The following is a 24,820-nucleotide window of genomic DNA, read 5'->3' as shown; positions in this document are numbered from 1 at the left end:
GTATGTAATTATAATACTGGATAAAGGTGTGTTCGGTGGGCCGGTCGGTGCAGTGAGGTGATTTTGCATCAAATATACGCTTCGTCCCCGCGAATTTCAAGTACCTGAGTGAAATATGCAAGAGTTCCTCCCTTCCTGCACTTGTGAGTCGATGGAAAGCGAAGCAAACAAGCAAGATGCCGTCGAGTCAGCTAGCGACAACAACGGCGAATAGAATTTGAGGGGTTAACTGGATTTGTTGGTAAACAGCGAGAGTGTAGAATCGAAGTGAGGGAGAAAGGAAAGGTGGTGACGAAGGACCGAACGGATGTGGCCAAATAGCGACGAATAAAAGGTGTGACTGTGAACGGGCTCAAAGAAGAAAATAAAGGCGGGACGGAAAGAGACCTGTGGTGACCAGAGAAGCACGTCAGCAAGGGATTTATCCGTTATGGCCGTCGATTCGCTGAAAAGACAAAGAAGAACGAGAACAGAGGATGAGGATGAGGCGACGGTAGCTAACTTGGAAAGGATATCGCAGATGGTCGGATCTGATTGCGTCCTATCGAAGAGTAGACCCGCGCATGAAAGAGGAAAGCGGACCAAAGTTGGTTAGGCTGGAAGAGCTAGGTAAGGACTGCCATACTTGGGTTGTGGGTTGCGGGTTGTGGTTGTCGATATGAAGCAGGACGAGGGGCTTTTGGTCTGGTTTGGTTTGTTTGGCTGGGTCCGGCTCGGGGAGTTAAGCTGGCATTTCCGTCAGCATCATCCGGCGGGCTATCTGTTGTCGATAATACATCGGCCCAGAAACATGTGATCGGAATGTGAAGCTTTGGAGTTGATGATGGTTGATGATGGTGATAGTGACGACAATGATAGAAGAAGGTGAAGAAGAGGAAAGCGGTTTGGATTTGGACAAGACCCATATTAGGAGTGATTTGCAATTTCCGGCCGACTCCAATTCCAATTCCAATTCCGGTGCCACACTCAGTCCAAATCCGGATATACCACACACACACACAACACACTATCCAGCCACATTGTGTTGTCCTCCCTCCTTCTACCAGGTATTGACAGATCATAATCAGTGTAACCGAACCGCGGATAGCCTGATTTTAGAATAGATACGGCAAATTAATTGAAATAATACAAGATCATTCGGAAGTAGCCACTTAAGTTTCTTGCTTGATGAGGCATAGTGATGTTATAATACATACAGGACAGGGTTGGGGAACAATCAAAATTTTAAAAAATCAGGCAGCTGCTATAATTTCTGGTAGTTTATCAGTCTTGAGACTAGAAGGTTGTGCAGCTATGCATATATGGGCGAGCTGAGTCTAGCAAGGAGATAGTTTAACGTGATATTCATCTATCATACCGGTATGCCAACAACGGCTGGAGATTCGTAAGACTCGATCGAATTTCGTGGCCAAGATGGAGCATCATATCACAGTTGATATGAAACGATGTGAGGGCATAGGTGTATGTATATATCTGTATCTATCTATGGCCAATTAACCGTTGTTATGGGTGGTTAGATATAATTGAATCCGCCTGGCAGTTACTTTGCATAGGGGCAGCTCTGGCTCCGAGACTAATAACATTCTAGAAAAAGCAGCAATATAACACGGTCTCAGATATCCTCGGCCTCGAATTGATTTAAAATCCATAATATCAAGGGTTGCTATGGAAATTTAGTATGGATTTGTATCATGGCGTCGGATATTCAAGATACACGACATCTTAGGAGGCTGGTGGGTTATAACTGAGTGAAAATACGACTGTCTCAAAAATGAATATTCATAGATGCAGACAATATGTATCAAGATTATAGGTCAAGTGGTCCGGGCCGGCAAGGTACACTGCTAGCGAACTAGAAATATTTTACGCGCAGACTTTCAATTAGCTTCATCGTCAATCTTTCATCGAAAGAAGTTAAAGGTATCACGCCAGTAATGCTTCTTGGTATGATCTATAAACACAAGGCCCATGAATCAAGTACAACGGCGCCGAAATTATCGAAATACAAATCGTCTTATTCATATGGTAAGCCTGGGGTACCCGGGTGAACGATTGGCACTTATCAAAATGATCCAATTTTCGAAATTTCAGCGGAAACATGCATACATGGTGTTAATATGCCATGTTCAATGCAAGGTAGTACCATCGTTGTTAATAACACTACCAGGGCTGAGCGTCACTGTTCCTTTCATGGCCAGTCGACTATAGAGCCATTTGTTTTCAAGGATGTCTATAGCTGTATTTTACAGGCCAGGCCGGAGCTCATCACATAAAATCTCGATGACCATGAATTACCGCGACCTCCTAGACGAACCAATGGATGGTATTGCATCCTCGAAGAAGAGATAAGCAAGTCAAGAAGGTTAATATACGCATGTATATCTGGAATGCGGAAAAGAAGGAGCTCGAGAATTAGCGGCTTCGAGTCCTAGAGGAGACAGCTCCGACCACTCTAGATCTAGGATTACCAATCCAGCAAAACTCATCTAAACCCATGGCCACCCCACTTGGCCATTTATTACCGCCGAAAAGTAGGTTGGGTCAGGCGTTGGCCGTGCCAATCTCTGCGAGCTGCTAGCATCCGCCGCCACCGGGTAGATTCTCCCCATTTTATAAACTCTAGCTCTGCACCACCACCTTGACAACGAGGTGCCAATTTCGACTTTATATGTCGCACCGATCACACTCTTTCTTATTTATTTTTCTAAAGGTTAATACTAAACATGCAAGAAATTAGACTAACATGCAAGTATTACCCGCCAACACTCATTCATATGATCACCATGCATTGCAATTCGAGATCGAGATTTCTTGTCTAACATTTTACTTCCTTTCACTTTTACTATAAATTCTTTTTCTTCTTGCTTTTTTTGTTTTTTTTCTGTCTTACGGAATGTATGTACTTCTCCGGGGTATGTATTAATGGGCGTGCCTAAGGTTTTTGTTCCAGGGCTACATTCTATTCTCCTGGCGATGTAGCGCTAAGGCAGGGCCGAATCAGGCCCGCCTGGTTGTGTTGGTGTGTGGTAGAAATTTTATCGAGAGATTACATAACCAAACGGCGTGGTGGTTTTGTTCTTGACCAGAACGACTAATGATTCAACTTAAGACTCGTCAGCCAAAACCTCTCAGCGGCCTGGTATAATATGATTCCTACGGATCTTCTTTATTTGAAATTCGTAATCAGATGTTCCCAGAAATTGATCTCAGGGCGAGAATTTCCCAAGTTTCCAGTGCGTTTCCGTATTGCACTGCATTCATCTTCTTTCCGTGGGTGTCTCAACCATCAGAAATTTAGAAACCGTGGGTCCACCAAGACCTCGAGCTCCCTTCCTCGGCTTGACACTACCCATCCCGTGATAGTTCCCGATCTTTATATGCAGGAACGCCCACACTTGCAAGGTTGCAGTCATCTTTCTAGTCAAGCGTAAGCCTAGTTACACTTATGTTAGAGGCGGTGATTTCCAGATGCCTGTTTTATACTGGTGCCGAACCGATGGGCCGTGTCTACACTAACCACCTTAGGTACGCTTTGCCATTCGAAATCTCGTTCTGACAAAACGGTAAGCTCCAATTTTGGCAAGCCCTTCATCTACCATCATCTAATTACTGATGCCTACCGTAATTTAACCATGCAGAGGATGGCATGCATCCATTGCGTCAAACAGCTGAATTCACCTGCTGTTTCGTGCTCGTATACGCCTATCAAAGCCAGAAGTTAGCCCACAAAGAGTATATCACGATATCGTTATACACAACGACATCCCATGTTGCTATTGCCACACGTGTCCTATCAATTCGATTGCGGACAAGCGAAAGAGTGGATAGATATCCAGCCGGCCAGTCCGAAAGCGAAGAAGCTTGGTTGAATAATCTAATTCCCAATGTCGGATTATGGTTAAGATCTGAGGGAAGTTCGCAATTCCATGTGCCCAAACGAGGAAGAAACCTTGTCTATAGATATCTACAACATGCCACCAGACCACATGATACAACTGAAAAGAACCTACGATACTTCAGAAACCTGCAATGATCCACGTACGGAACTTGGAATCTTGTAGGCAACTTTCAATACACAAAGTCACAAGGTACGACATCGCAACCTAAAAGTCCCCGGGCAAGCCACAAAACTCAACTGAAAGGTCTCTCCTCCGCACATGTGGGATTTAATTGGAAGTCATCAGTTAAGCTTTGAGCCGACAATAAGCTCAGCTCCGACCAGCGGGTAACCGATCTCCTTGCACGGACCCGACAATCTTGCCCCCCGAAAAGCAATTCGAAGAACCCTCAGATCCTTCTTCGAATGTCTTACATCCCGCTGCTGTCCATCAAAGGTGCGCCATTCTGGAACACATTTTCGCTAAGAAAAGCAGTAATTTATGCATGAAGGGGAACCAAACAGACAAACCACCAAAAAAAAACTTGTGGTGCTGCCTTGAACAGCTTAGCCCTTCGGAGCTCGTGACATTCAAACCTCAACTTGCGACATGGTATTCATTTTAGAATATTCGTGCCGATGCACGATGAGGAGCTGTGATTCCCAGAGAGTGGGGAAATGAGCGCAACCCTTCTAGAATTTTGTGTTTCCAACGAGTATCAGAGAATGATTTTTTTTTCCACTGCCATGCTAGAACTTCGCTTGGCCATGTGGTTGTTTGACATGGCTATGCATCCACGGGAGTAGTACTTGTGCGAGCTTCTGATATTTGCTTCATTTTATGCCCCGCAGTATTCATGCACGTAGCCGGCAGGATACATACATACCGGCTATATACAAAGACATCTGCAAAACGAATTCTGATATTAATTAATAGCGTCGTCAAATGCAAATTGATCGCGCTAATCAAATGCAAGATTGGGGAGAGAGCTATCTTTTTTTCGTCTTGCCTTAGCGATAGTCAAGCTAACTCCCAGCCGAGTTTGGTCTATCATGATATGATGGCTATCACAAATATTCAATCTTCAATCTTCAAGCTGGATCAAGGACCACGGACTAACTAGCAACCTTACGAAAAATTGACCCAAGGGACCCAATATCACAATTAAACACCATCGTCCTCAAATGTCTTAGTCCGATTCGATGTGTTCAGAGCTATAACCCGAGAAGGAACCACACCCGACTAATCCTCGAACGACCGTTCCTTGAGCCAGGCTGCATTGCACCCGCTGTGCGTTGTAATAGGAAGGTGGGCTCCGACAAGCCTCCCCCCAAAACCTCTCCAACCGTGGCCCGGACCATCGCCCCAATTCTCAAGAAGCAAAAAAGCACGCAAGAAGCACGTACGGCAACTCTTGAATTAAGAAGCTTGAAATGAAAATAGACAGACATTTCCCTTGAAGCCTTGATAACGCCAGTTTGAAAAAGTTGGCTAGCAAAATAAAAAATAAAAAATAAAAAACGACTGTTCCGAAAGCCTGGAGGCTGGCCTATTTTGGGGTCCACCGACTTCCCGTTGGAACATGCTGGAGGTCCTAGTCTTTGTAGGCATATACGAATGTTTCGCCGGCCGCTTTATATACCTCCGCAGTCCCTGCGTGTTTTTTTGACTAGATAATAATTTCCTTCTTTTTCCTGTTCCCACAGTTTGGGTCGATAAATATTAATTGCTGGTCGAAGATATATGAATCGAATTTAACGGGCTGGATTCGTACTGTCCCTAGCCTGTACGAGGCTCCAGGCTATAAGCCTCATCCTTTCCAACATCTCTCAAACTTCAAACATTCCTAGGCACAGTTTACTAGGTTACGGTTATCTTGTTAGCGACTCTACAATTGGAAGGAAAAAATCTTATAACCAAAGATCATCAAAAAGGAGCCGAATACCCACCTATCAATATCAATATCACAAAAGATGGCGCAACCTTCATCATTTCTCAATCCGAATTACATAGACCCACAGGTCAAAGGGCATTACCTTAAACCCGTGATTATAACTTTAATGATATTATCTGGGACAATAGCGGGATTACGAATTATCACTCGATCATCGATATTACGAAGTCTAGGACCCGACGATTGGATTATCATCCCATCACTAATAACGGCATATGCCTTGTCGGTATTTAATATGATGAGCGAGGAGTATGGGTGGGGGAGACATATTTGGGATATCAGGGTAGGGGATATATAATTCGATAGCATCATAAGAATCTCCGTTAATAACAATCTATGAAATTCTAGCCGAAAGAATGGGTCACCATCCGACAATATCAATTCGCAACCCAACTTTTATTTACATATTCCGTCGCACTTGCAAAAGCCTCGATCTTAATCTTTTACCTACGTTTTTGTACAACTAAGAAGTTTAAGGTGGCGATATGGGTGACCTTTGGCCTATTGATCTGCTGGGTTATTGCAATGTCCGGTCTTATTATCTTCCAATGCCATCCAGTATCAAACTTCTGGAAAGAGATGCAGCTGTTCGAGTACCGAGAAGGTTGCTTGCCAAACGAGCCCGACATGGTCTTGGTACGTTTTAAAATATACTCACAAATTCCATAGGTATAACTTCGAAGCTAACACATTTAACGACAATAGCTTCACGGAATCTTCAGTGTCGTTCTAGATATAATCGTTCTTGTCCTACCCGTACCAGTTGTTCTCCACTTGAGCCTACCTACAAAGCAGAAAGTTGGATTGATTGCCATGTTCTCACTTGGCTTGATAGTCTGCTTGGCTGGGTGTCTCAGAATTGTTAGCATTCGAAACACCATCTTAACACTAGACGTCTCTTGGTATGGTTACGACTTGTATATTTACACATCTACTGAAGCAGTAAGTTAAATTCGGTCACATATTTCTACATTTATCTTCAAGGCAAATGCTAATAACGACCCCTAGCACGTCGGTATTATTTGTGCCTCGATCCCATCTCTAAAACCTCTCATCGCTGTCTTCTTCCCTAGACTTGCAGGAACGACATACGGCGCCGGTAGTAGGCGAAGATCCAATCTTCCTGATGAATTCGCAGGAACTGGCAGCCGCGCCGCCCGTAATTCGAAAGGTTACCCTTTGAACAGCCTCGTCGGTAGTGAAGAGACCGTCTACATCAGACGAGATGAAGAGTCCGGCCCAACACCACCTTGGCCCTTAGCAAGGACTAAAACTTCAGCTACCCTGCCCATGGATGGGGTATTAAAAACAACAGAAATAGAGCAGGTAGTTGTTTTGAGAGATGCACCGTTTAGATAACCTTTACTATAATAAGGGATTATGGTACTATGATACTGGTTATTTCTTGCATATAGTATAGTTATATGAATGGAGTGTCGAGAACTAGGGTAATAGGCCGCAGGCTGCTTTAATGTATACCCCTTTAGATGGATCCATGGAGTGGGCTAAGGATGCAAGCTTGGGCCTTGATATCACGGATCTATGTTATGGATAATGTTATGGAGTTCGGATCCAATTGCTTTTGTAGTGCTTTCTTCTTACAGTATATAATGATACCAACCTTACAATTTATAGTTTATACAGCTCGATAGAAGTCCCAATGGACTAAGAAATATGAATAAATCTAATACTAAACGAGATAGCCTTCATGTCGGCGCGCTCGTACTTTATAATGAAGACCAATTCCCAACACAGAAAATGCAACATCAACTTCGCTCCACTATAGCACTAGGCGTACCAGAATGTATTACAGGTGTAAAATGCTCAGATGAAGAATATATTAATAGACTCAAAAGACCTCCAACTCCGCGAATAACCATGTGGATACATGTAAACGGCCCCATATGGGCCCATAGCCACATGTCAGCCATGGTATTTAGCCATAATCCGATAAAACTACCAATCGTCCTCATGCCTCAATGCGGTGAATGATGTTAACATAACTAGCTATAGGGATGTGTACGGTGAGCAGACATTGGCAGCCAGGCCTCCTCCTGGCCATTACCTTCTTCCGGTATTTACAGCCTGCCGAAGGATTCTTTTGGATAAAAGCAGTTTCTCTACCCGGAGAATACAATCTAGATGTTGATGAATTTGGTGCGTATACCTAGCCTCTAATTCCCATAGTCATAAACGACGGAATTATAACATCATACTAAATTAGATCATCATGCTAGTAACGGCTTCCACGTCATTTCAACCTATAACTCTAACTGAATGGCGAGACTGTGTCCGAGGTTTTGAATTTTCGACAGAAGAGTACACCTCTTTGCATGAGTCGTTCTGCTCCTTCGGTGCCACCTTCTCGGAGGGCTCTAGCTCTTGGACAATCCATGCAACTACCGACCCCAAAAAAATTGATATTCATGATATCACACATCGCTCTTTTGCGTCCGTGGCAACCCATCCACCAAAAATTGAAAAGGTATATGCTGGACGCGACCCTAGAAACTTCTTGGCCATGGGGAGGGCCTTTCGGGACAAGGAGAAGTTGGTGAAACATGCGGAACTGAAGTAGGTATTAATTGTAAATTTAAGGGTATGAATTCGTTTTTGGATAAGTTCTACGTTAACCAATATTATCATTAGGTGGAAAGTGTACCGCCCGGTTGAAGGTGAAGCCGAGGAAGTTGGAGATTTTACAAAACCAGTATACATAGCAAATGCCCTACATCCCACCTTCCCGGATCTGTACCCGAAAGTCCCTTTCGACAGTGTTCCTTCTCTGGGGATGCCGTTGGAACATACAACAATGAAAAAGTACATTGGCGAATTTCTAGTCAAAGAAGTGACTACAGACCACGAAGAGGCGTATGATCATGATGCATTGCAAGAAGGTGACTTTCTGGTTATCGATGGGGCAAGAACACATATCCAAGGTATTATGGCCTTTTATTCTTTGTTGAGACGGCGACTATACGCGAGACATATACCGAGGTGTTCAGGTCTAACAGTTAAGTAGTCTGCTTCCAAAAGATGACAAGACGTTCTTACGACGACGGTACATATCATCCTGATTTTAGGGCATCGTATCTGGAAGCATATTCTGGCAACAAACCTGGAAGAAGACGAAACGTTATAGGTTGTATAGAGGTCGTCTTTCGAGTCTATAAGAACTTCGTTACCCCCAGAAGTAACCCAAATGAACCGGACGTATATTTAGAGCAGCCACTTCTTATGGAAGACATGCCTGGCAATAGATATCCCGATAATCCTAATCCCAACATTATCATCCCGATCGAAGACTTCGATCCAGCCGAGCTATCAAATCTAGACCATACTTTCTTTTTCAGACCAGGCGGAGAGCCAGAGGGGCAAGAAGAGACGGGGATGTCTCCACGATTTGGTGGAACGGAATCCGAAATTCCATCCATTCCAGTGTCCAATGAAATACAGCAAGAAAATTGGGATGAGTCTCTTGTTCCATATACTCATGATCAGGGAGGCCCGTATGACGAATCTATCCAGGCTCAAGAGCAGCCGGGAGGGCCGATGGCTGTGAGGGCCCCGAGCTTTGGGCCGGGAAATTTCCAGCCTGAAAATACCAATATCCCAGGCACCGGGGGACCTCTCGCGCGCTTTTTCACCGGAATGTCAGAAATTTTTGGCGCAGAGGATGAAAATTTTGACGAAGCCACTATTCCCGACATCTACGATGACATAGAAAGCCTAGTTGACCGGCTAGAACCCGAGCCAGAGCCAAACACGGATGCAAATGGATATGGCATGGAAATTGAAGAAGACAGATTTGAGACTGGAATTTGGTCAGATAACTTCAATGGGAATCTTTTCAGTGGGCTTGGAGAGACGGATGAATATTTAGTTGATTTTAATACCGTGAGGGATATGGCACGATTGCGCCAATTTGGGGATAAGATAGCGGGCGATCTAGAAGGGGATGATGACTACCCCGCCAACCCGTATTTTAGGAAGCAAGATGAAAAACTGGTCACAGAAGACGACCTGTTACTGCAGGAGACAGCTGAAGTTGATGGTGTTGAGAGAGAACCAGAATGGAGCTTCCCGACCACCGCAGAGGACAAACCCCAGCGATTGCACCCAGCTCAGTATGCCGAGATCCACAACTATTATTCTAATCGTGCGGGTGATCCGAATCCTGGCAGGGGGAAATGGATAGATGCGCAGTTAATGCTGAAGCAGCTACAACTTGGAAAATTTGATCAGGTTGCGAACGATATAAAATACCTGTTGCCAGGTAATCCAGATATCAAATTTACCGAGGAGGAGAGGAACGCTAAATAGATTTCTCCCGCGGTTGCATGTTGATTATAAGGTATATGTACATTCATCTAGATCTATATAGACTCGAGGCTACGTATATACGTAGACACAAGGTTCATGACGTTCATGTTGCATGTTGTCGCCGCAGTTATATGTTGTGAGTATGGGATTTACGGTGGCTAGCCACTGTGGCGAAGATATATTCTGACCATATGTGGCGGTGCATATGTGTTCCTGCGTGTGTTGTTGTGTTGTGTGTTCGCTCGATTCAACCAATCAGAGACCGTGTTTGGCTGTTGTGTGAAATTTTCTAGCCCTAAGCCCTCATCCTGCATTTGGCCTTTTGGTGAAGACTCCCTTTGCGGTTAGCGCACTGGCAAGGACCGCACCACCAATTATCGCCTCTGAACCGACGACCAGAGAGAAGCAACACCACGAAAACGAGATCCCATACCCATTTCCTATCCCCGACCGACATCACCTTCGCACCTCGATCGAGTTATCCGGCACCTCGACCTTTCTTTAACGACTCTTCCTACCTTAATTATATCTACATATTCGACATGTCGACGACAAAGACCTTCGGCTCCGGTTCCCGGGAAATTCCTGCCAACAAGGCTTCGAAGTGGTACCCTACAACGGACGTTTCACAGCCAAAGAAGGTGGGTTGATTATTCTAAGATCAAAGATTATGTGATGATTGCTACGGTGAATCGGTGGATGATATTGGACAAATGATATTTTTTGGTGATGGCGAAGGCTACGACGACGACGGTGTCACTATCGGTGACATGGTTGGTTATGATGGATATAGAGAAACTGGAGGGACTGGAAGCAATGAGAGCGCCGACATATGACGGAACACCGTGGCAATCATCAATACACAAAATTTGGGGTTTTCAGAGGACTAATAAGTTGGATTTTTCGATATCACAGGCTCGCAAGACCCAGCACCCAGCCAAGCTGAGGGAGTCCCTTGTCCCAGGAACCGTTCTCATAATCCTCGCCGGACGTTTCCGAGGCAAGCGTGTCGTCTACCTTAAGCCACTTGAGGATGGTGTTCTCCTTGTCACCGGTCCATTCAAGCTTAATGGTGTCCCAATCCGCCGCGTCAATGCTCGTTATGTCATTGCTACCAGCACAAAGATTGAACTCCCAAGCTTAGATTTGGTCAAGTTTGATGACAAGTACTTCGCTAAGGAGGAATCCAAGAAGAGCGGAGAGGAGGAATTCTTCGATGCTGCTAAGGCTGCCAGCGAGGTAAGCATCAAAAACAAGGCTGGGCTTTTTATAGTCAAAATACAGTAATATTGGAAACTAACCATCAATTCAAATTTATAGAAGAAGACTCTTCCAGAGAACCGAAGCGCCGACCAGTCGGAGGTTGACAAGGCTCTCCTTTCAGTCATCAAGCAAACCCCACAGCTTACTTCGTACTTGAAGTCCACCTTCAGCTTAAGCAAGGGTGACAGACCTCACCTCATGAAGTGGTAGATGTTTGTACCTTGCTTTTGGAGACTGAAATGAACGAACCTATAAGCGATTCTCTTTTTTAAACCACTCCCGTGTCCCACAAAAACGTCATAAGTCAATATATCCCTCCGCAGACTTTTGCCGTCTCTCCATACTTCTCTCAATTCCGTACCTTAAAAAACCTTTAAGGATGTTTCATTTGTGAACCGGTCTGCAACTTTATTCGAACTCGGATCCCTTTTTCTTCGTCTTATCGACACACGACCTATTCGGCAGGCTAAAACCGCTAGCTGGGTTAACTGGGTAAAGAATTGATGAGGAGGAGCTGAGATGGGATGATACAGTGGACTGGGGAACTAATTGGAACATCCTGAAGGCTTTTTTTATACTTCTCCGATACACCACACTCCATCTCCTTCAGTGTTACATACTATTTTAGTGCTTAACGGGCTTGTTTTCTCTCTCTCCGTTTTTATTTCCATTGTATGATCATCTCTTTTTCCTGGGCTGCTGCTTCCGTTTTTTACTTGCTCTACCACTTACTACTTTTTTTTACTTTTTTTATTTTTTTTTCATGAAAGACTTACAGCTCCCCCCAGATGAGAGAGAGACAGGATACCAGGTCAAATGAGAAACCTAACTGTAACTTGATGAAGAAGAAAAAGGAACGCCCACCGGGCGTACTTGTAATGAACAATCCAAAGAACATAATCAACATTAAGCCGTACATACCTCATAAGTGAAGTAATCAGACGCTAGCCAGACGTTACGCAATGCAGTGGAACTGACGTTAAGACCATCCAAAGCGATATAATGCGCCACGGTAATAATGCTTGTGTCACGTGAGGCGCGTTGCGACCACACCCGCAACGCCTTCGCCCGCGTTCTCCCAACTTTAAGTCTTTAACCACCATGCATAACGACAACATTGTAGCTTAGAACTCTCCACGATTATTCTAGCTACCTCAAGTGCCTAGATTCAAGGTTATCGCGATCAATGGGTCGCTAATACACCCAGCCACTTCTAAATACTTTACCATGGATGACGACTACGGAGATATCGATGATGCAGCCTTTGCTGCGATAGTAGATGCCACTGAAAAGGCTCATCTAGCCTCTAAGACAAATACTGCAACGGCAACAACAGCAGGATCATCAAAGCAACCAGTCGTCCAACCAGTGCCTCGCAAAATTCAAAAAGCTACTGGTCCGAGCTCTATCGTAGCCAATACTCGCCAGGTAAATACTCCCAGCGGAGGTGATAAAGTAATTAGATATTAGATATCTTCACTAATACGCCAGAAAATTACAAAAATATATTGTAGAAAGGAAATCCTCTCCTACCATATATCAAAAATACACCATGGGAATATGGTGACATACCAGCAGATTACCTTCCAAACCCAAGGACTGCTATGCTTTTCCTCTCTCTCAAATATCACCGCCTTCACCCAGAATACATCTATACCCGTATCAAATCCCTCGGGCAAGCCTACACCCTTCGCGTAGTTCTCGTCTTAGTTGATACGGAACAACACAGCGACCCTCTAAAAGAACTTACCAAAGCAGGAATAATCCACAGTCTAACTATAATGTTAGCATGGAGCCCCGCAGAAGCGGGGCGGTACGTGGAACTTTATAAGGCGTTGGAAAATACGCCGGCAACGATGATTAAAGAACGCCAGAAGGAGGATTATATGGGTCGAGTCGAGGATGTGATCACTTCGGTTAAAGGGGTGAATAAGACCGATGCATTAGGATTGATTATGATGTTTGGGAGTATGAGGGCAGCAGTAAATGCTAGTGAGCAGCAGGTGGAGTTGATCCCTGGTTGGGGGGAGAAGAAGACGCGGAGGTGGTGTACGGCGGTCAGGGAAAATTTTAGAGTTGGCGGGGCTTTGCTCAAAAAGAGGGATGAAGCTGAAAGTGAAACAATAGTGCCGTTGAATCCGATGAGTGATGAGGAGAGATTGGCGTTGAATAGACGGTTGGGAATTGCAGGGCCAGCTAGGGTAAAGCAAAACGAAGCAGTGGAAACGATAGAGTTGGATGAGGATGAGGTGCAGGCAATGATCGAGATGGAGGAAGAAGAGAGGAGAAGGAAAATGCCACAGGATGGAAATATTGATACGGCTAGTGCGGCCAAACAGAAGGCCGCGCCATCTACTACGACGACGACGACGACGACGACTGAAGATGGAGTTATGGCAGCCTTGGCAAAGCTGAGAAAACAGTAAAAGTTACTTAAGTATGTACTTATGTAATTTTTGTTGGCCATCTACAAATGGTAGAATATTAGTTCAGTCTGGGCTCGACCACCCGCCTCGGCATATGCCGCCAATGCCCTGTACCTTTATGCAAATGCAACGTGGAAAATAACGGTCTTGCGTCGAAGGCTGACTCCAGGGCGAACCCATGGTCAGGCGTTTTAAATTGTATTCATATCGTTCTTCCTTTTCTCCTTGCGAGACCTACATACCCGTATTTTCTTGACCTCTCTGAGCTAAGCTGGTTTAGTGTCGAGACTGAATCTTTTCTAAACTAATTTCATAGTCGATCGATCGATGGCGATATCAATTGATCCAAAACCTCTAGGTCCATATATTTTCAACTTTCCAGGAGAAAACCCATGCGGATAACGCTTTTATTCGAGTGATATATATATACATTTAAAATAAGTAAAATTAATTCGAAGCATAAACACCAGGTACCCCCACAAACAATTAGTGCTGCATACCAATAATAAACTGTTGTACAAAAATGCTAGTATACAATGTACTTATACAAAGGATTATACTTTTGAGTGGTAGAAGATGAAAAAGCATAGGGAAGTCGAGGATCAGAAATTAGAATTAGTAATTACCTCTGAACAGGTGCATGCGAGAAACAGCTTTGTCTCGCGGAAAGAGAGGTTGATGTAGCAATCAGGGTCTTAGTTTAGACCATAGCCCCCATGATGCATCCAACAATTCCAATAGCAAAACTAAACATTCCGCTAGCCTGCACTCGCAGTCCCATATTTGGACGAATTGTTTCCTTGGCCTCGGCGGTTGTTGGTGTAAATTTAGGCTCATCCTCAACACCTTTAACGCTTGGAACCCCGCTCTTCGTCTTTGTACTATTCCTAATTTCGAGAATATTACTTTCCGTAGCATTGTATACAGTTTGTGCCATCCAGATCTCCTGGCCGTCAAGATCGTACACCACATAAGCGCTCCTTAGGAAGGTATCTCCGAAAATGTAAATATCGTCCTCATCCTTAGGCTGAGGTTGGATCCCAAAGTAGCATATCGGGTTTCCATCCTCATCAGGGATAAGGTCTCCTTTGACGTCGATGGCGAAATTTGTAAGCTCCTCTAACGGAACTTTAATTTTAGGGCCAAGGGGTTCTCCGAATTGAAAGGTTACAAACTCCTCGTAGTTATTGCTGAGGGAACATGGGACTACGTACGCTCCCGCGTCACGTTGCCAATAACCACCGACTTCCTTGATGATTGGTCCAATAGTGGAGTTCGGGAGGTACGTTAAGGAGGAACCACTGTCGAGGACCACTTGTAATTTTTCGGTAGATACTGGTTTTTCCGTCCCATTTTTCCCCACGAAACCAATGGAACTGAGGTCTACAAGGAACTGTGTGGGTACAAGTTCATCATCTCCGATTAAAATAGGGAGACTGCGTAATTCTCCCGTATATTTTTTGGTATCGATGCCGCCGAAGAGAATGGAGCCTGTATCGGACTCTTGATCGTTGAGGTAGAGACTGTACGCATGCGAATTTATAAAACCGTGCGAAACGAGACCTTCGACGAAACCCGGATAGGCGACTTCAGCTGCCGTATTCGCAGGGAATCCGATGCCCATAACTCCGGCGGAATCATTGATCTCATACCCAATACCGATTTGGAGATCAGGTATGGTATGATTTGCGAACGAAAACTTCTCGGTTACAAAGTCACCCCTGGCCTGAGTTCCGTCCAAATAAGCGATTTTAAAGGCACCCCCAGAGACGACCTTCCGAGAGGTGGATAGTGCAGGGTCATCTAGCTCATTCGATCCGGAATTAGTAACCAGTTTGATGCGATGAGAATTGTTGACCGGGTTATATATATAGACTTACAGGCGCCTTGGGTGCATGGGTTTTTCCTACTACGACAGAGCTTCGAGCTGGTCGATGGTATCCAGACATCGCTACTACCAGTATCTAAAACAAGCCGTATTTTCTGGGGCGGGGTGCCGACCTCGACATCGATGTAGTAACCTAGATACTACACATTCGAAAGCACTGTTAGATCGTTACTCTTGACCCAATGTATAAATTAAAGGTGCTTTAATGTATACCTCATTGTTTATTACCGATTCAACGGTCCTCTTTCCCAACCGACTAGAATAATGTCCGTTACCCTGATATTTCTGCTTGTTGAAATTGAGTGCTAGAACACGATCCCCTGGGACACTTCGGGCGACGATATCAGAGGTTGCGACCACTACCAATGGAAAAATTGCCAAGTTTGTAAGAAGCATAGTATTTTTTCTCATGGTGCCGTTTATGAAGCCTCGAAGATCTAGACTGTTCCTCTGCCCCGATTTCCTAGGCAGCCAGACGGCTATATATATCCGGCGTTTTATTGTTTTTTGTGTTGTTTTTGGGTGATATCGTGCGTTGCGGTCCGCAGGGTATCCGAGTTACCCAGTTGATCCTCAACCGTACGATCCGTTGAATGTTGGAAACGTAACGAAGCTTAAGGTATACAAAAATTTTAATTGACAGATATATAGGTAGTATAAAAGTGCAAATGGAAGCAAAAGGAAAGGAAAAAAGGAAAGAAAGAAAGATATGTTATATGGCGATACAATTCTTCAAATAAAGAGTGGCGGTGGTGATAAGAGCAAAGATGAGCGGTAGAATATTTTGACATTTCAGCAAATCGTCATTGGTATGTGAACTATTATATAAGTACGACATATCACTTGCACTCTCTAACCAGCAGAGAGAAGGCATGACACCGGACAAAAACTAACATGACACTAACTCGATTCTAAGGTTAATCTAGTTTACATTCGAGGATCGATTTGGCAGGCATAGATTCGGCGAGAACGGAGCGCCCCGAGGTGTACTCCCCAATTACGCGGCGGAAACATTGGGAGAACCATCCACGATTCAACCTGAGCCATCACTCTTGCCTTGTCTGGAAAAATCTGGTAGGCTAACCAGGGAAGCCGGCGTTGGCCAAGGCAAGGGATTGGCTTGAAGGGACTCTACGGAAGAGGCTGGTTAGCCTAGCTAAGCTAAGGTAAGGAGGGTGTGTTACGATCGGAATCAACGGGAGCATGCATCTGCATCAATGAAGTCTTTTCCGCGCTTACTAAAGGATCGAATCGTATCGGGAACGTTTCTTGCAGAGGAAATCTACGGATCCAGAAGAAGATCTAGAGCTGCGAACACTACGGAGCGACCACCGGACTAGTATATAGTAGGTGAGCTTCATCATTACCAAAGCAAAAAGCTTAAAACAAAAAACAAAATAAAGTAAAATAAAATAAAAAGGGATCACTATACTATGGGTATGGGCCCGTCCTGGGTCTTGGTGGGATTCAATTGAAGTTCTTTTCACACTTTTCGAGCCTTTTTGGGACTCGATTAATGGCATATTCCGAATTGGCTGCGGTTGTCGGAACGGGCCGACTACGTGTATATACGTATGCTGCTTGTCTCGTACCCAGACAAGTATGCTGCGCTGTCTCGTGATATCATAGTCTCTGACGCATGAGCCGCAGATTCCGGTATTCCCGGAAGCATCTTCGATAGTAAGTCATAGGCAGCCCAGTAGACAATGGGTATTGTGTCAAGTGCTTGATACGCCTTGGTAAGAACTCCTTAATAGAATACCAAGTGAGCCTTATAAGCTTAGTTCCATTAGGGTAGGTGCCTAAGCACTCGGGTATGAACGCGACTCAAGATATAATTAACTAGATTTATATTCCTCCTGCCCTTTAAGTATTCTCGTAACTAGTACTATAGCTCTAGAAGACAGCTAATTGAGCCCTGTGGACATATGCATATCTTATTTACCATATACCACAGGTTCGCCGCGTGAGACAGTGGAAACAAACTGAAGCAAGGGCTAGTGCACTGCAACCGTATGATTAATAGTATGCTACGTGAAAGTTTTGACAGGCCGAAGTTGCACCGTATCCCGCATGCATACTTTTCACTCATTCTCCCCAATGAATTATCTATTTCCCTCTGCAGATCTGAATAGGTTGCTAAGCTCAGTAAGTATGAAGCATGGCCGCATTCAATCCTCTTGAGGGCTGATACAAAATGGATTGTCGAGTTAGAGCAGCAAATTTAATTTAAGCATCCACAATATTAATATGCAGATAACCGTCGCTACAAATATAACGGCCCCCAAGCGAGATTGCAATTGTATTAGACAGCTTGGTGCTGAATGTAATAGTGGTAGTGGTGTGGTGGTGGTGGTGAAATCCTTGGCCGGCTAAGTCAGCTACGTAATATATTATACTACCAGTTTTTACATCGTAAGTACTTAAGTACCTGAAGTTTATTCAAATCCAGTACACACTACCTACAAAAATCACTTCATCATAGGAGGGAGGTACCTGCTTGGATGTACCTACAGGGACTGACTTGGTGAACTCATGAAGGACAGTTTTGCTATGAAACACCAAGACCAATATTAGCCCAATCTTGTGTTGTCAAGAGGTTCGATACGTTCATACCAGCCTCCTCGAGACAAGCCACACGCATACATCATACCTCATACATGTTTATGACATGTATGTACAATACACTTACTCAATGCATGCATGCATCGAGAATATTCCTCTGAGAGCAATCCGAATCATTTTGAGTCCTGAATATAGAACAAACCCCAATTCTCACGAAAACTGACATAATTGACATTTCCATCCAGACACTCTTATAGCCCTCCAAGGCGGACCCAGCCCCGCTTCTTGAGAGGTTTAATTCCAATAGATTGGGAACGTCTTAGCATACGCAAGTAAGCACCTGTCATTCGTTCGGGACCCTTGACGATTTTGCTCCCATGCTAATCTTAGTACCGGTGTTAATGCCGAAGGGAGCAATGCAATTTAAAAGAGCCATCATGGGAAGCTACCGTGTACATATAATCCGTACCATGTATTTGCTTCCTATTGGCCCCACCGCTCTCAAGCTAATGAATTCAATGCTGATTTGGTTTCCATGATGAAAGCGATAAATGAAGTCATGGTCAGATCAGCGCTGTCTGTGTCCAAGCGAACGGGATCAGATGCAGCCAACATGCCACAATGCGAAGTATATATGCGACTTGATTAATGATTAACACGCTGGACTCAACTGCGAATTGATGCTCTGCTCCTATGTAGGTCGCGGCCGGTGCCGGGCAAAGTTTGCAGTTCGCCTGCGCAGGCACCCGATCATTGCATTTGAATTGGGCTTCGAAACCGGGGAAGAAGATTCAATCTCGACACCTCCCTTGTAGCCATGTGAGCTGGCCGCCATGGATCAGTTCGACGGACTGGTCCCCAATTGGTTGTCACGCCTGATAACGATAAGATCTAACCATTGTGGTAAAGCAAATTTCATCTCTTGCGTCTGATTCGCGAGCTGGACGTGCACGGGGTGGGGCAGTAGCCCCTGGACCTTGCAGACAAGGATTCTGAGTGATTAAACCCACCAACAGGGACGAGATCGAGGGCAACCGAATTCCTGGGTGGCCCAAGTTTTTTGCCTGCTTCCCATTATCACCAGCGACGACGACAATCGATTTGATTTTGCTACGAGCGTATCCCCCCTGATTCTAGTACTCTACGATTCCGGAAAACCTTGAACGATCGCTACGACACTACTGTGTCGGTTAAGCCGCATCACAAAAAGTCATTTTCGGAAAGAAAAGAAAAAGTATCTCACGGTTTTGGATTCAGCAGGCTTCACAGCGTCTGTTCAGATTGGTGGCCAGGGATCCTGCACTTCTCTCCCGCTCTCAAGCTTCGGGGAGAAACCTGAGGAATTTGCGTTCGGATAGACCCCTCGCTAATTGATATCATATCCCATCGAACACTTTTGTGCCGTTTTGAAAAAAAAAGGTTTGTCCTCGCTGATGAAGCTTCCCACCTCCTTTTCCACTTTCCTTTTTCTCTCTCTGGTGATACTTCTATCCCAGACCAGGACCAAGGAAGCTAACCCGCCGCGAATCATCGCACAAAGGTCCTCTAATAATAATATTATTCCCCAGATCCTGGGAAAACCAACAAGAATAAAATACCTATCCCACGGCTGCGGCTTGAGCCTTTTTAGTTTCTTTTCTATCTTCTTTTCCTTCAAAAGAGAGAGAGAAGAGTTTTTCTAATCTCACATTCTTGCTGTTGGCATCTACATCCGCTCCTGCATCCCTAGTTGCAGTTTCCCAAACGCAAAAGGAATCGAGACTTACTCCTTTTCCTCCTTTTTCACACGCAGCTCAGTTGTGACCGCCTGCATATGTCAATTCATCTAAATCATCCACACAGCCTGAAGTACAAGCTTGTTTTTTTAACTCACAACAGTCTTCGAAGTTTCTCACTCCACCTTCCACCGCAGCACGGATAGTCTCATGAGATTAATTGTGCGGTGCCTTGCATAAGTCGACAACATTCACACAAACAACCGCCTAGTCAATATCCATGCGCTGGAACATAGCGTAGGTTTATTGGGTACAACCGAGCAAACTAGGTAAATTTGCATAGCCCACCGCATTGCATCACCTGCACTCCTTTCTCCGGCCAGAACAAAAGATAGCCGCCCGCGATGGCGACCACATCAACATCGATGTATCGCCAGAATCTCCACCCCAACAACATTCCCCGTAATGGATCTGGTGGAGCTGGCGCAAGTAACAGCAAGTCATCCCGCTCTTCAAACCCTCGCCGAAAGTCTGCCCCCTCCCCACTGAATACAGCCCAGCTGTCTGCAGACCCGGAGATAATGGCATCTCTTGTCGAGTCATTGGCGAAAATAGCCCCTTCTCCTCAGCACACCCTTTTCTTTGATGGACCTAGTGCCGATTTAGTGCCTGGTAAGGACGGCGCAGCCTATACAACTTCTAACTCGCCAGTTCGAGACTATCACCTCCTACATCCAGAAGACGCTGCGACACCCCCAGTTGTCAGAACTAGCAAACGACAGAGCGCTAGTGGCTCTTCTCAAAAGTCCTCCAGGGATAGCTTTTTGGGCAAACGATCTAGCTTCACTACCGATGTTCCGAATTATATACAGTCGTTTTCCCGAAGGAGCAGTGAAGAGAAGATTCGAGCGAGCGTTCCCCAACCCCCAAAAGCAATCTTGCGCATGAGCAGTACCGAAGATATACGCCTTCAAAACGCGGAATCCCATCAACTCCAGACTTTTAAGACTCCAACAACGACCATGGAAGCCCTAGCTGCTCCAGCGATTAATGCTGCAGCCGCACTGTCGGTACCTGAACGCAGGTCCAGCTATGGCAAATCTGTAACTTCCCCTGACAGAATGAAATCTAAACGCGACCCAAGACGCCATTCCGCACTTGCATCTTCGACAGCCGCCTCTGCTGGTTTACAGTTCGCCACAGCTCTTTCCACTCCTACGAGCCCCACACAGCCGAAACATGCACCGCATGCTAGTACTAGTACCACCAGCACTTCTTTGAAACGACAGAGTTCTCTTCCGCATAGCACTTCGCACCCGCCAGTTACTAGCCATCGACGTTCGTCCAGTGGTAGATTACGGAGACGTTCTTCGCCTCCTACATTGTCTCAACAGCCTCTCGCTGGGTTGGATGATAGAGCTTCTAATGCTGACTCGATTGACGATGCTGTCGAAGCCTATTTGTGTTCGCCACGGTTATCCCAGAAGCTCCGGTTTCCCACATCCGGACGAACAATATCGTTCAGCGAAGTCGGAGACCCGAACGGATATGCCGTGTTCATCTGTGTTGGTATGGGCCTGACAAGATATGTTACGGCTTTCTACGATGAACTTGCCTTGAGCCTGGGTCTTAGATTGATTACTCCTGATAGGCCCGGTGTAGGCGAGAGCGATGCCATTCCGGAATCCGAGAGGACAGTCCTGAGCTGGCCAGGTACATATTCTTTTTCATATTATTTTGGTTATAGGCTTGTTACTAACGTTTTCTCTAGATGACATCCTGTATATTTGTCAGTCGCTTAAGATCACAAAGTTTTCCCTTCTGGCGCACTCTGCAGGCGCAATTTATGCCTTGGCTACGGCTCTTCGTATGCCAGGTCATATTCGCGGAAAGATCCATCTTTTAGCCCCATGGATCCCGCCTTCGCAGCTCGAAACTATCTCGACATCACAAGGCGCACCATCGCCAGCGGCTGTGCCTGCCTCGCAACGTATTCTAAGAGCGTTACCGACCCCATTCCTTAAAGCCGCAAACTCTTCATTCATGTCCGCTACAAGCGCATCACTCACTACATCGCTACCCAAAACTCAAAACAAGAAAAAGAATAGAACAAGCGGAGACAAAGGGAAACTCCTAGGTAGCCCTAGCAGTGGAGCAACTGGTGCTAACAGCACAAAGCGTCACTCAATAACATCTACTGGTGTGGCTTCTACTACCCTTGGTTCCCGAATGTCTTATGAGCCCCGCTCTCCTACCATTACTTCGGTTATGGAGCAAGATGCAATCAACAGTACCGATGCAATCATTGCCGCGGCTCTCGATAGCGCTGCGGAAAAGGAACGACAGCATAGCTACGATGAACGCCTTACCCATCAAATTTGGAGCCTTGCTACTCGAAATGCGAACCCTGCTGTTGATCTGCTCGTCTGCCTTGAGCGTTCCCGTCCTATCGGGTTTAGATATGTGGATATCAACCGCCCAGTCGTTATTCACCATGGAACTAAGGACACGAGAGTCCCTGTTGAGAACGTCAAATGGTTAGGCCAAACTATGAGGAGGTGCGATGTTAACGTCTTGCAGGGCGAGGGACATGGGTTGATGGCGAGTGCAAGCGTTATGGGATCTGTCCTAACCGATATCGCGTCAGAGTGGAGGGAATGGAAGAGAGCAATGGAGAACAAAGTTGCAGCTGAACAGAGGATTAATAATCCATGGAGTATGTACCAACCATTTTTATGAGTAACCTGTTTGAACTCGAGCGTTAACCTGGTCTGTTTTTATAGGTCCTTTAGCTACCACACCTGAGCAGGGCGAAGTGCATTGATAACTCTTCAGTCGCGTTCATTCGACCTTCAATGGTCTAATTTTTTTCTTTCCCCTTTCTTCTCCCTTCTCTTTTCCCTCAATTCACGCTTCGTCCCTGTTTTTTTTCCCTCTTTTTCACACCAACGGTTTTAAATCGTTTATAACGGCTGCGATTGACCACGTCTGACGACAACTGATCGTTTCCTTCGGCATTTTCGGGATATACAACGGTTTTTTTTTTTTTTTCGGGTTCTATTATCGGCAATACCCACTTCGTCCACTCACTCTCTAGCTGGACCATTTTTCGATTCTTGTAGCATAGCACGGTTGGGATTACGATCTATTTAATATTTTGCCAGCTTCCTTCTATCTTTCTGCTTTGTTTCACTTTTTGAGATGGCGCTTTGATTAAATATTTCTTTGGGACGAGATATGGAAGTTCGACGCTCCGATCTTTCAGCAACTCAGTTTCCAGTTTCTTTCAGTTTCCTTATGCGAAATAATGTCTAGTGTTTCTCTTGTTGCTTCGCATATCCACTTTTGTTCCAAGGCACTTCGAATGTGATTTACAAACTAGCCAAAGCAAATATGAAAATCTATGATTACTGAAATATTGACCATGCACAAGTATACGTATTGTTCGTACGCCTGCCGCTCAGCGAGAACGCCAAATAGAGCTGTTCGACTCGTCGAAGGCCGGCGTGCCCCTGCACAGACATGACGAGGTGACTTATTGTATTCGCCACTAAAATAATAGGCCCGGCGCCGCACAAGCTATCGGCAAGCTAGCTACTCAGTTAGCTAGGAACCCTCCCACCACATGGCTTTTAGACCTTATGTGTAGGCAACGAGTCAATAAGCTTAATTTGCCTCAAGGAATTCCAAGCCAATCGGTCGATCAAATGCAGGGTATATTGGCGAGGGCCCTAACGAGCGGGATCGCCGCAAGCCAGAGATTTTATCCCGAGGAGAACGGTTAGAACGTCTTTTTGAAACTGTCCAATGAATCTAGAACTTTAAATTGAACCATTTCTTTGCCCATATGGCTATGCCGTCGGGGAATAGCCAAGCCTTAAGGTAAATCTCCAGATTGAGTATAAACCACTAAAAATATAGCGGTGCGATACATACCAACTTGCCAACGTGTTTGAGCGCGGTTACGAGGCCGTCTTTGAGCCAATTGTATGGAAAGAAGAAGAGTTTTCAATTTTTTTTTGTTTTTTGTTTCTTTATTTTTTTTATAAACGGCTGGAGGAAGATAGTTGAACTATTTCAAATGCAGCCTCTGGGTTATCAATACGAACGGATGGAGGAAGAGGTGATTGGAAGCCTAGCTTTCCATTATGCAAGGGGTGTGCAGCTGTCTGGTATGTGACGATAGCCGTCTGGTATGTGACGATAGCCGAAATTTCGACAGAACTTGAATTCCTCCGATGCATACGTGAAACCAGGCTTTTTTTTGCTGCTCTCGATCTCTCTCTATCTAGATCTATCGGTACTCTCTGGAATCTTGCAGCTCACTCTTCAAACCTAAGCATGTATGTTCAAAACTTTCTAGTGCTTTCTCTCATCCATTTCCGGGAGAAACCCAAATCACATTTCGAGAGCGAGGGCTCGAGTCGAGGTTATGCACGAGTAAGTTGATGAGAAGTGCGAAGTCATGCATCATGTACCGGTTCCGTCCTTTTAATTCGGTGTAAACCAATATTCAGATGCCTGCTGTCGTGGCAAGATTCATGCCTGAAGGTATCAAAAAAAAAAAAAAAAAAGATGTGATGGGAATTTCAAGGGAAAAAGAGACGAATGCATCTGATTGGATCATGGTTGGAGGAAGTACCTCAAGGTACCGATATTGTGTATCAGGGCCCAAAAATGCCGCATAAGAGCTGTTCCACAGGGAGGCAAAAACAATGCGGCAGGTGGAAATGGGCACATCGCATGCCGGGCTTTCGCTCCATGTGGAGTTGCCTGGATGATCTGTTTCGAAATGAGGTATTCGCGTG

The 24,820-nt window shown here is 45.1% G+C and overlaps 6 protein-coding genes across 6 annotated transcripts; 5 read left to right on the top strand and 1 right to left on the bottom strand.

Moving 5' to 3' along the window:
• Window positions 1-6,357: 6,357 nt before the first annotated feature.
• AOL_s00173g137 (uncharacterized protein) lies at window positions 6,358-7,191 on the top strand (the record flags this gene model as incomplete). Its single annotated transcript, XM_011127879.1, has 3 exons — window positions 6,358-6,468; window positions 6,538-6,774; window positions 6,841-7,191. 3 exons carry the CDS (start codon window positions 6,358-6,360, stop codon window positions 7,189-7,191), a joined length of 699 nt encoding a protein of 232 aa, XP_011126181.1.
• Window positions 7,192-8,062: 871 nt separating this feature from the next.
• On the top strand, window positions 8,063-10,155 carry AOL_s00173g136 (uncharacterized protein; the record flags this gene model as incomplete). Its single annotated transcript, XM_011127878.1, has 3 exons — window positions 8,063-8,406; window positions 8,482-8,771; window positions 8,855-10,155. The coding sequence occupies 3 exons, from the start codon at window positions 8,063-8,065 to the stop codon at window positions 10,153-10,155; spliced, it is 1,935 nt and encodes a 644-aa protein (XP_011126180.1).
• Window positions 10,156-10,697: 542 nt separating this feature from the next.
• On the top strand, window positions 10,698-11,628 carry AOL_s00173g135 (uncharacterized protein; the record flags this gene model as incomplete). The annotated part of the gene is made up of 3 exons (XM_011127877.1): window positions 10,698-10,796; window positions 10,894-11,394; window positions 11,476-11,628. The coding sequence occupies 3 exons, from the start codon at window positions 10,698-10,700 to the stop codon at window positions 11,626-11,628; spliced, it is 753 nt and encodes a 250-aa protein (XP_011126179.1).
• A 1,017-nt stretch (window positions 11,629-12,645) lies between these two features.
• On the top strand, window positions 12,646-13,844 carry AOL_s00173g134 (uncharacterized protein; the record flags this gene model as incomplete). The annotated part of the gene is made up of 2 exons (XM_011127876.1): window positions 12,646-12,846; window positions 12,933-13,844. 2 exons carry the CDS (start codon window positions 12,646-12,648, stop codon window positions 13,842-13,844), a joined length of 1,113 nt encoding a protein of 370 aa, XP_011126178.1.
• Window positions 13,845-14,544: 700 nt separating this feature from the next.
• AOL_s00173g133 (uncharacterized protein) lies at window positions 14,545-16,143 on the bottom strand (the record flags this gene model as incomplete). The annotated part of the gene is made up of 3 exons (XM_011127875.1): window positions 14,545-15,647; window positions 15,725-15,872; window positions 15,946-16,143. The coding sequence occupies 3 exons, from the start codon at window positions 16,141-16,143 to the stop codon at window positions 14,545-14,547; spliced, it is 1,449 nt and encodes a 482-aa protein (XP_011126177.1).
• A 4,273-nt stretch (window positions 16,144-20,416) lies between these two features.
• AOL_s00173g132 (uncharacterized protein) lies at window positions 20,417-22,836 on the top strand (the record flags this gene model as incomplete). Its single annotated transcript, XM_011127874.1, has 3 exons — window positions 20,417-21,725; window positions 21,784-22,728; window positions 22,796-22,836. 3 exons carry the CDS (start codon window positions 20,417-20,419, stop codon window positions 22,834-22,836), a joined length of 2,295 nt encoding a protein of 764 aa, XP_011126176.1.
• Between the last annotated feature and the right edge of the window lie 1,984 nt (window positions 22,837-24,820).

This window comes from Orbilia oligospora, assembly GCF_000225545.1.
Source record: "Orbilia oligospora ATCC 24927 unplaced genomic scaffold scaffold00173, whole genome shotgun sequence".
In the NCBI taxonomy this organism is placed as follows: Eukaryota; Fungi; Ascomycota; class Orbiliomycetes; order Orbiliales; family Orbiliaceae; genus Orbilia; species Orbilia oligospora.
The sequence above is the reverse complement of the archived record's forward strand: the minus strand, read 5'-3'. Positions and strand labels throughout refer to the sequence as shown.